The 12,204-nt window shown below is 37.7% G+C and overlaps 1 protein-coding gene across 7 annotated transcripts in view; it reads left to right on the top strand.

The window, feature by feature from the left end:
• The window catches only part of KCNH7 (potassium voltage-gated channel subfamily H member 7), a 486,826-nt gene that overhangs the window by 464,026 nt on the left and 10,596 nt on the right, over positions 1 to 12,204 (top strand). For 6 of the 7 annotated variants that reach the window (XM_045480018.1, XM_045480016.1, XM_045480017.1 and 3 more), the window contains 2 exons: positions 822 to 1,085; positions 6,851 to 7,019. In XM_045480018.1, coding sequence (XP_045335974.1) covers positions 822 to 1,085; positions 6,851 to 7,019 — 433 coding nt within the window. The remainder of the gene's footprint in view (positions 1 to 821; positions 1,086 to 6,850; positions 7,020 to 12,204) is intronic. The other variant, XM_045480019.1, reaches the window with a different exon arrangement.

Below are 12,204 nucleotides of genomic sequence, written 5' to 3'. Positions count from 1 at the left end.
GCCACAAGCAGATGGAGAATTATACTGTCTCCCCAGGACACTAATGGAAACAAGTTTCAGGATTTGTCTTTTTGAGCTTTTCCTGCTGAAATATGTTCTAACACAACCTTCAGGGCTAAAATTATCCTGACATTTCAGTATAATACAGCCAATATGCACTGCTGGTTTTAATGTAATTAGGTAAACTCACCTTAATTACTGTATTTAAGCTTTATATTCTTTGCAATATGCCACAAGACCAAACTACCTGGAATGTCAAGGCCTTTACGTACCTTGAACTAAGGTTGAAATTCATCCCTTCAGCCTTTGCTACGAGGAGGCTTCCTGTTTTGACCTTTGCCATGCGTGAATGGCTGCCACATGAGAGAGCATGAAGGCTAAAAACAAACAAGGTGCATAGTCGTGGTATTTTAGAATTGGGACATATTTTCCCTCCCTATTCCCTTTCCTTAAAGAGATAGTGCACCAGATTTTAAGAATACAAATGACCGTTGAGCATGTGTAAATCAGGTTATGTTATCGTTTTTTTCTGAGATATAAGCATTATTGCTATTGCAGATATTCTTTTAACTCTGAAACAAATATGTATTTCACAAAGATACTCTAATGTCCTTTGAATTAAAAAAAATTCTCCTTAGGTAGCTACATTCTCAATGGGAAAAGGAGAATGAACATCCTTTCTGGTGGTTTTAAAGGAAATTCTATGTTAAAGTTATTTAAAGGCCATAACTCTTAAAAAGGCAGTTTATATATAGTTAGGCAGTATAATATGCATAGAGTCTCACATTTGATTATCTTCTATAAAATAATTTTTTTGATAGATTTTGGCAAAGGGAACAGTACAAATGGTCCCGAAGACTCTGTAGATACCATAAGACATTATCAGAGTTCCAAGAAACACTTTGAAGAGAAAAAAAGCAGATCTTCATCTTTCATCTCATCCATTGATGATGAACAAAAGCCTCTCTTCTCAGGAATAGTAGATTCTCCTCCAGGAATAGGGAAAGCAGCTGGACTCCATTTTGAAGAAACAGTCCCAACCTCAGGAAGAATTCACATAGATAAAAGAAGTCACTCTTGCAAAGGTAATCAAGTTTCTCAGGAGTCACGTTGTCTCCCTTTAGTGCTAATTGTAGAACGGTGGCTTTTCACAAATCAAGAACTGTACTGACACGTGTTAATTTGATCTTTTACAACTTCATGAAATATTTGCAGAGTTCAGATCTCAGATCATCTACGAAGCATTTGTGCAATTCTGGAACAGTGTTAATTATTTCTAAACATTGATAGTGTAAGAGGTTTTTGTGGCAGTGAGCTTTAACATAATGTCACGTAGAACACTGTGGGAAGGTCAATTGTGCTTCTAAGAGAGAGGAGGGATTAATGGGTATTTTAAGAGAGCTCACCAGTTGATTCTTGTATGTACCCTCTGTACCTATTCCTCACTCCCAAGCCAGCCATTTTATAGCATGAAAAGCCAATGCAGTAACGTTATAATACATGCCAAGAAGAATTTGTTTATAGGGAATTTGAAGAAATGGGAAGAAATGCCCGTAAATAAAGTATGTGCTTTATCCAACTCATTTAAACACATTTGTTTAACGTCTCTACCAGAAGGAATATGGGGGGGAAGGGGGGTGTAGAAAATATGCATGAGATGGATAATAATGCTTAATTAACGTATGCAGATTTGGTTCTAAAGGATGGGAAACTTAGGAAAACTTGAGAACTATCACATGGAAGAACAAATAACTTAGCATAACAGGAGCTAGAGCTACAGATGTGGTTAAATCTAACCTTTAAGTGGGTGCAAGAACAGGTGTTTGGGTCCCAACCTGGCTCCCTTTATTTCTTTGCTTTGTTCACTTGCCCCTTTATGTCTTTGAATAAGTGACCTGACAGACCCCACTAAGGCTCAGCTTGCTCAGCTTTTTTTTTTAAGTTCATGTATTCATTTTTGAAAGAGAGAGCAAGCAAGAGATAGAGAGGGAGAGAGAGAATCCCAAGCAGGTTCCGCACTGTCAGAGCAGAGCCAGATGTGGGGTTTGAACTCATGAGCCTTGAGATCATGACCTGAGCTGAAACCAAGAGTCAGATGCTTAACGGACTGAGCCACCCAAGTGCCCCAGCTTGCTCCTCTTTCAAATACAATAACATTTTCTAACCAACAATAGTTGATTGCAATTTTTGAACAGGAGAACATGCATAAGTTACTTTCTCTGAAATAAAATCCCTAAATCAGTCTAGTATTGTCTCACAGGTTTTATTTCCTAACCTTTTAATTATTGAATGTATATATAAAATGCCTATACAAATAGAGCTATAGAAATGTAGAAATAAAGAATGCGTAGCCAAAAAAATCAAAAGAATGTAACAGAATTGAAGGAAAAATAGGATGCTCTTGGCCTGGCAGGATAGCAAAATTATGGCACCAGGTAAATAAATATTACGTATCATTGTCACCATTATTGGAAGTGACTATACCTAGCAATAATCGTTTCATTGAATTTTGGATGTTTAGGCTTTACATCTTTCCCTATCATGTATCAAATTAGCTTTTGCCATGACCCTGTGTTGAAGTAAGCTAAGAATATATGCAAATGTTCTCTGGACAATTTAAAATCTTGATGAAGTGAATGAAAATAGTACCTCATTTATCACAATGGAAGAATGGAATATTCGATGTGATTACCAAATGTCCCATTTTAGTTATTTATGAAATCAGATTCTGGGAAGTGCTAAAAATAGGAAAAGGTTGTATCATCGAAGTCAGAAGTCCTGAAGAGCTCACTGAGCCATGTCTACTTCTCCAAAAGTCAGCATAATATGGACTTGATTTTTTAAAAAGTACCTTCCATTGTTTTCTTCTTGAGTTGTAGAGTCTCAAGTGACAGGGCACTGAAGATATATTTGGGGGACTTTATTTGACTTTATCATGACTCTTGCTGACAGTGAATTGTCATGCTCTTCATCTTGTATTTTTCTTGGCCGCTTCTTCCAATTATTTTTAATTAGCTATTTTACGTGCATAATAAAAAAAGTATTCTAACAAATAATCTTAATATCCCCAGATTTTTAATTTTCAGAAATGTACAATTCAATCTCTATTCAAGTCATAAATCATTACCTTGAATGGAAATACATAGCTAAATATTCATGCCAATTGAATAAAATAATTGATGGCCTATAGCATTGTGACACATGGTTAACCTGGTTAATTAATGTGATCAACTGATGGAGAATTCTAAAACTTCATTCACTGCAAATTTTATTCCCTAATGATTTTTTTAAGGGGAAGTATTATGGAATGTTTGAGAATTTGAATAATACGTAGGATGTAGCTGTAACTGCTACAGTTTGAACTACTAAATCCCTGCAAATTTTAGTTTTATCATCAATAGGAAGTTCCATTTACTCACATTCCTGGTACTTATCATGCTAAATCCAACAGAAGAGCACCTTTTGGCAAAACTAAGAAGAAAAAAAGCAAATTAAGTGGACTCTGACCCTACTTAGATTGAGGCCAAAAGTTAACTCTAGAAATATCGTGTACCCAGAGCAAAGTGAAAGTTTACTTTTTGTACATCCGTTTCCAGAAATGCGTCTTGCAACTATAGCAACATTTTCCAAGGCAACCAAGTGCAGATTCTTTCTGAGCTATATTTAGAAAGTGTCTACAAGGACGTTCATTTTGATTAAGACCACTAACCAGGATTTCCCCTTTGAACTTTTTTTCTATGTTACTGTTAAAACAAGCTAATCATGCATAGCCAGATTTTAATAAAAAAGTAAATTACAATTAAGGAAGCCTTTATCTGATAGTTTACACTTTATTCATTTCTGCTGAGAAGATAATCAGTTTTTTTCTTGAGCAGTAAAAATATATATATAATCATACATAATTTATTGCATGCGATTCACCATTGTTATTTAAAAATCAATTTATTATACATGATTTGAGAATGAAAGAGCTGTTAAGCACAGGCAGAACTTCTGTACGCTCTCTTGGCACAAAACTTCTGAGCATAATATGTAACTTCCATCTTATCGATTCTTACTGTCTTCTGTAAAGATTCCTCCTAGCCGGCTAGCAGGTAGCTAGACAGAGACAAGGATTGGCATCCCCAAACCATTATATGTGTGCCCTAAATGTTGGACATTGCTGCTCCAAAATTGAAAAACTGGTGTACTAAGACATTATATTATTGTTTTTCCTTTTAAATAGAGTCACAATTCTGTGAATGGCAAATCATACTTTTCAGTGAAAATCTGCTGATATATTATTACCCAAAACTTCAGCACTGTCATTTTTCTAGGTTCATTTTCCTTTTGTTGTGTTTGGTAAAATATCAAAAGAAATCATATACCGTCCCTTTAAAAGACAAAACAAAACACCAAAGATCTCATAGGCTAAGAAGCCTTAATCACAAAGAGCCATTCTGGAATGCTTAACAAGCTCTATGAGATCTGTTGCCCATTTCAAGAGAACAAGGAACCCCGACCTTCTATTTTTCTAATGCTGTCTTTGAAGATGCTGATTCCTGGGGTACCTGGGTGGCTCAGTTGGTTAAGCAGCCGACATCGGCTCAGATCACGATCTCACAGTTTGTGGGTTCGAGCCCCACGTCGGGCTCTGTGCTGACAGCTCAGACCTGGAGCCTGCTCCAGATTCTGTATCTCCCTCTCTCTCTGCTCCTCCCCCACTCATGCTCTATCTCTCTCAAAATTAAATAAACATTAAAAAAATTTTTTTTGAAGCTGCTGCTTCCTTTGGTACAGCTTCACCCAAATGAGACAGCAATTGTAGGCCTCTCATTAAGAGAAATTTCTGTGTATTCAATGATAAAGAGATAATGATAGAAAAAAAGCATGAAGAAAGAATACAGAGATCTTTCTGCTCCTTAAAGAGAGGGGATGCGTCTGAGCTATCTGACTGTACTTTTGGAGAAACTGCAGGAAAGGGACTACAAGAAACCCTGCAAATCCTGTTCCCTATTTCTAGAATCATACCTAATCTTCCCAAATCAGTTACTTTCTACCCATTTTTTTAAATAGCTACGGATATAAATTCCTTAAGTTTATATAACTTTTGTCCGCATTTAATCATAGCTAGTGTCCAAAAAAAAAAAAAAAAAAAGAAAGAAAGAAAGAAAGAAAGAAAAGAAAAGAAAAACAAAGTTTTTCTATCAAACCAAAATCACTTTCTATAATTCAAATCTATTTCCATGTGAAAATGAAGACCAGTTTTAGATACTCTTTTCCTCCTACCAACCCTCCCAGTGAGAAGATGTCACTTCTTCTTTATCCCTGAAATAAACTCCCAGCTCCACGAGTAATTTTTCATGGGCTTTATTTTCCAACCCTTTAATCATTTTATATGCTCTCTTGTGGAATGTAGAGGGTAAGAAAGCAGAGCAAAAGTCATCAAAGTATATGATATAAATGAGAGGAAAAGTAAGATATTACATCCGTCCTCAGATAGTGATAACTTGCAAGCACAGATCGTAAGAGAAGCAGTAAATTAAAAGATTAATCAACAGATGAATCTCTGTACGAAAACTATCAGAACCTTGCTACCAAATTCTTCAGGTGTAGGGCCTGTCTTCTTTGCCTTAAATTCCTCCACATTTAGCAGAGTGTCTGGGACATAACAGACACTGAGAGCACTTGAAAAGTGGACTTGAACAGATAAGCGGTATGTTTCAAATATAGAAACATAAAAATATTCTAAATGAAAGCGCCACAAGAAAGCATATTGGAAATTAATGTGACTATAGTAAAGGGCAGTGCAGAAGGAGCTACAAGGAAAGATAAAAACATGTAGTGGGCCTACAGGACATTTAACGCCCTTGCCATCTTTAACGGCTCCACTATGAGGTGAGTTGCCCCAAGGGAATCCCATGAAGCTCGGCACTTTTCTGTGGCTTTCTCCTTGGGCCCATTCTGAATCACACAGTATGCTGATTATCCTGGGAGAACGGCCCTAAAATCTTAAATGCAAGGCAAAGCAGTTCAGGCATACCTCAGAGAGATTGCAGGTTCAGTTCCAGACAGCTGCAAAAAAAGTGAATATCACTCTTTAATGTGCAATAGCATTTTATTTAAAAAACAATGTACAATCCCTCAGTTACAAAATACTGTGTTGTTGAGGTGTATCGGTTAAGCATCCAACTCTTGAACTCAGCTCAGGTCTTGATCTCAGAGTCGTGAATTCAAGCCCCATATGGGGCTCTGCCCTGGGTGTGAAGCGTACTTAAAAAAAAAATACTATATTGCTAAAAATATGCTGAAGTTTACCTGAGCTTTCAGCAAGCTGTAATCACTTGTTATAGTTCACCGTAATAAATATAATAATAATGAAAAAGTTTGAAATATTGCAAAAATGACCCAAATGTGACACAGAGACACGAAGTGAGCAAATGCTGTTGGAAAAAAAAAAAAAAAAATGAAGCCCATAGACTTTTGCTCATCACAGGGTTGCCGCAACCCTTTGATTTGTAAAAACCGGGATCTATGAGGTGCAACAAAGCAAGGTGCAGTAAAACAAGCAAAATATGCTGTTTCTTCCCAAGTAATCTAGTTTGTTTAATCAGAGACAAAATCACGTTCAAAACTCTTGCCCTCCTGTATGTTCATTCATATGGAAATGGACAGAGGAGGTGGCAGGCAGGGTGAGGGTAGGGCTCAGCTACCAATTGGTTGTGGCCCCTGGACAGGTCCTTGAATCACTCTCCTGGGTCTTTCGGCTTCTACTCTGAGGTCCTTTCCTGCTTATCTTGTAGAAGTCTCTGTATTATTGAGGCAAAGAGGCACCCAAAGAAGTTGACATCCATCTTGCTATTTCCCACAGATATCGCTGACACCAGAAGCTGGGAGCAAGAAAACGCGCAGACTCAGGCTGATGAGTCTAGCCCCTCAGCACTTCAGCGAGCTGCCTGGGGGATCTCTGAAACCGAAAGTGACCTCACTTACGGGGAAGTGGAGCAAAGATTAGATTTGCTTCAAGAACAGCTTAACAGGTACAAGTAACGGCAAGGCAAAGAGAGAGCATCACTCAAACCCTTGGTGGGGTCTAGCTTTTCTCCTTGTAAATAGCAAATTCCTACTACCATAATCTCGTAGTTTTCATATATGCTCACTTATTTAAAATAAGACTACAAGTTGACAGAATTATTAATCTGTGTTGCAAGGAGCATTTATTTAGAACACGTCATGCTTCTGGCAACATAAATCCTATTTTTTCTTTACTTGTCATAAAATTAGTATATCACCCACACCAGCTGCTGAAGAAAAATCTTTTTTGTCCCTCAAAATAATTCATATTTGGCTTGTTTACTAACACCCTCTTTTAATCCTGCTTTTACACTTTTGGTTGTTTCTGGTAACTTAGTTATGTGTGATGGCATTTTTTTTAAGTATAGACAAAATTATTTAAACATTTAGATATTCAGTCAGTATGTGAAAAATGTATTTGAATCAAAAATAGCACAGCGTTGAAGCCCAGATCTTTTCCATTTTCCCTCCGTCTTTGATCTGTACCCTTTTAAGATGAGGCATGAATGTTGGTTTTAAGGAGAATGGAATTCCTTAACACAATCTGTGTAGATTTCGTAAAATCAAACTGGTCACTAAGTCAGGAAAAAAAAAATATGTAATTGAGTATGATATCACTGCTTTAGTTGTGCTTCACGTGGGAATTGACCTTGATTCAAAGGTAGCCTCTGAATACACCACCAGGCAAGGCAGTGTTCATAGACGAAAAGCTTCATGGATTAAACTAAAATGCTCAAATCACACAATTTACTAAATCAATGTAGAACATACAATGAGAGGGGCGTCTGGGTGGCTCAGTCGGTTGGGTGTCCGACTTTGGCTCAGGTCATGATCTCGCAGTCTGTGAGTTCAAGCCCCACGTCGGGCTCTGAGCTGACGGCTCAGAGCCTGGAGCCTGCTTCAGATTCTGTGTTTCCCTCTCTCTCTCTGCCCCTCCCCCGCTCTCACTGGGTCTCTCTCAAAAATTAAAAAATTAAAAAATTTTAAAAATTTTAAAAATTGAAAAAAAAACATACAATGAGAGTTGAGGAAAGCTAGATGAGATACTTAACACATTTCTAATAAGTGCACACGCGGTAAAAGGAACACACTACCCAAATCCTGATTTATGACATGTTCATATATGCTGCATCATCCTGCCCTGATGTGTGGTGACTAGGACGACAGTGGCAGTTTGCACAAAGCATCCACAGACAAAAAAATCTGTTCCAGTGACACACACTTGCTCTATCACGGAGATGTAAGGCTGGATATGCCGGCCACAGCCATGGCTCTCCAGTTAGTCTGCTCAACAACTATGTATCTTATTTGCTCTTTGTAGGTAAAGCCAATGTGGAGCTGGAGTGAGCCTATGCTGTGTGTCACCACTGGATGGCCAAATTTGGGGGTGACAGTTGTCTGTCCTGAGTTGACTTGAGAATAATTTCTTGTTTCTATCTCTGTCTCTGTATGCCACACTCTGGTTTGTTACATCCTATTTCTGTTCTATCTTTGGAAGGTCTTACAGGTTACCTCGCATGCTGTCTGTATTTAATACACCTTATGAATTCTCTCCACGTTTAGCAAGCTACTTACTCATTATCTATACTTAACTAACACGTCCTATGAGTTTTGCCTACACCACATAAGCTCCTGGTTTACTAACTACTTGCTTAATGTTTCCTATGTGCTTTATCCATTATATCTATCTTTCATGGGTTTTTTTTTTAATGTTTATGCCAGAAATGAATACGGACAAACAATACAGTAAGCACATTAAAATGCGTGTACACACACATATACATTGCCACAAAAAAATAAATTAGGAATTAAAACAGACAAATAGAAAATCTACAGATTTGTAAATTCAAATAAATTTGTTCATTTCAAACAAAAGTACAAAAATATTGCAGGAGCTAAAGATTTATTTTGTAGTCTGTCTTTTCATGGATTTTAGTTGAATTTAAAACCTCCTGGTGCTAAGGTCCGTACACCATTTTCAAGTGCCAAATGCAAGTCTTACAAAATTGAAACATACCTGAGAAGATTAAAGTATCGTGTCATTTACTTAGGGTCAGCAATCCCTAATTCAAGTATAAGAACTTGCCATAGTAATACTTATTATTGGTCAGAGAAGCATATTTAGTGGCTTAATTAATACATTTGCTTTTTTACTCTCCTTGCCTTGTTTGCCAAGTCACATTGATCCTTTAGCCACAACATACACAAAAATATATACTGTACACACATAAAAATTGATATGTGTGATCTCTGGACTTGAATTTTTTGATTCCTGTGACTTAGGGAAAATAAGTGTCCGTTTCTTTACTGCCAGGACATAAAATGTGTTCAATTTGTTGAGGGGGTATAAAAATGAGTGAATTTAAAAAAAATAAATAAATAAAATAAATAAATAAATAAAAATGAATGAATGAATAGTGAATTGACAGGGACAGCGGTGATTTCTTTACAAAATACTTGCGGTTAGCCTAGATTAAGGTCATAGCTCTGCTACTTAACTATGTACAGGGTTTATGGTTCTCTAGCCTCAGTTTCTGTCTTTGACTCATACACACCTGCAATGGTATTTAAGGACTAAGATATGATATGTGGAAACTATACATGCTCACACAGGGAGGGGTTGTACCAGCAGCTAGGTAATATCTGATGAACAATGAACTCTACTTTATTATTGGTGTTCCTCCTGAGTGTATTCTCCTAGTTTATATTTACTTCCTTTAGTCCTTTCTTCAGGATTAAAGTTAAGGTGTTAGGATCCCTTTAGTTGACTTTTCAGGGGTACCAATCATTGCTGCTGAGATAAGTCGGAGATTACTGAAAACGTATGTCTTCAATATGTCCCAGGGCCAAAAGTGTAAACTCTTAAGGGCACACCCATCAAGGAGCATTTGATTTGCAATAGCCCATTAGTAATAATAATTTTTATTGTTATCTTATTACATTACTTATTATGATTTTTATATGAAACTTTTCATCTCTAAAGTACAATTAAATTTTTCTTAGGGCGCCTAGGTGGCTCAATAGGTTAAGTGTCCAACTATTGATTTCGGCTCAGGTCATGATCTCACAGTTCATGAGATCAAACCCCACATCAGGCTCTGCCTTAACAGCGTTAAGGATCTGCTTGGGATTCTCTCTCCCCCCTCTCTCTCTCTGCCCCTCCCCGACTCGTGCATGCGTGTGTGTGCACTCTCTGTCTCTTCATCTCAAAATAAACATTTTTTTTAAATTTTTTTCAACGTTTATTTATTTTTGGGACAGAGAGAGACAGAGCATGAACGGGGGAGGGACAGAGAGAGAGGGAGACACAGAATCGGAAACAGGCTCCAGGCTCTGAGCCATCAGCCCAGAGCCTGACGCGGGGCTCGAACTCACGGACTGCGAGATCGTGACCTGGCTGAAGTCGGACGCTTAACCGACTGCGCCACCCAGGCGCCCCTCAAAATAAACATATTTTTAAAAAATCTATCTTGGCATCTCTTTTGACATAGTCCCAGCATCTATATGTCCTTTGATCTACTTCTCACTTTGACTTACTTCTATTTCTCTCCAATATTTTCAACAAACATTTTATGGCCTAACTCAGCTTAGCCTCTTTTGGATTTGAAACCCAAAATATTACATTTTTACCGCACTGGCGTCTCCAACATCTTTCCTCCACTTTACTCATGAAGGCAAAAGTATAAAGAACAAGTTTGAAGAGGGTAACTCAGCTCAAACTTTGACTTTGAGTGGGAATCCTGGGACATTTTCTGGAATTGGGTCTGCCCTGTTTAGCTTCAGCATTCTGTTCGGATGTAGAACTGTGAATCACAACCCCGTTTGTCTCCTTCAAATATTCATATTAAGCAAACTGTGCAATAAGAACAGATATAAATGGGTCTATCTTGAATCAGCTTTGCTGCTACCACTTTCCTGCTTTAATGACCATTAAACTATATGTAGGGTTAAAGGTTTACAAAAGGAGGGTTCTTACATATTTATATATTATGTCTACAGACATACATATTTAGGGCAATAGCACTTGATCCTAAAACGGGGCTTCTCAAACTTTACTGTGAATGGGAATCGCTTGGGGATCTTATTAAAACGCAGATTCTAAGTCCCGTAGATCTAGAACTCCATTCTAACAAGCGCCCAGCTTTGACCACGCTACAGGTAGGGAGTTCTGGAGCATGTAAAAGCTTTTAATAATGATTTCATGTCTTACAGATCATCCAGAGCAATTTACGTGTGTGCCGTTAGTATGGCATTGAGCATGTGCTTCACCTAGTGTTATACTTATTTATGTACTTCCTTCTTTTTTCCTTCCTACGTGGTCAGCTTCTCTCAGCACCTTAGACTAGATTCTACATATATCATCATCATGTTCTCCTTTTCACCTTCCTGCCCACCAAAGTGCCTGGTATATTGTGGATCTTTAAATCATGAACGCATTTACTTTATGCAGCTGAATAGTTATGTTGATGTAGGAGAGAAAAAATATTTTTCCCTCTACCCTTCTGAGTTCTTGGCTAAGACCCCTGTAATTAAAGACAGGTTAACAAGAAAAAACAAATAAGTTTATTTAACACATTGCCCTCATGTATACATGGGAGATATACAGAGGAAAATGAGTAAATCCCCAAGGTCGCTTAGAATCCAGGATCAGATACCACCTTGTTAAGGGAAAGTGTAGGGGGATGTAGGCCTCTTAGAGGAGAGTAAATGATTTTTAGGAAAGGTAAATGGATAGTCAGAAGAAGAGGTAGAAGATATGGTAGTTTGTGAAAAAGTTTGTCTCAGTGTGGTGTCGGCTTCCAGTCTTTTCTCTTGTGACAAGAGCCAATCTTCTCTTGCTGATGAAATACCAGAGGAGTGAATTTATCACAGTTGAGTTCCTTTTGGATCTGCTTTTAGGAAGATAAGAGAAGTTCAGAGAAAGCCTCTCTCTGCATTTTCTGTTTTTCATGTGCCTACAACTCAAATAATCAATATGCCAAAGTGGCATATTTCGGAACCTTTCGTTGACCAAAAAAAAAAAAGTTTTAAAACCGGGTTATAGACTGGGTGGTCCATAAACAACAGAGACTCATTTCTCACAACACAGGAGGCTGGGAAGTCCAAGATCAAGGTACCAGCAGATTCAGTGTCTGGTGAGGCTGGTTTCCT

This window comes from Leopardus geoffroyi, chromosome C1, assembly GCF_018350155.1.
Source record: "Leopardus geoffroyi isolate Oge1 chromosome C1, O.geoffroyi_Oge1_pat1.0, whole genome shotgun sequence".
NCBI classification, from domain to species: domain Eukaryota; kingdom Metazoa; phylum Chordata; class Mammalia; order Carnivora; family Felidae; genus Leopardus; species Leopardus geoffroyi.
The sequence above is the reverse complement of the archived record's forward strand: the minus strand, read 5'-3'. Positions and strand labels throughout refer to the sequence as shown.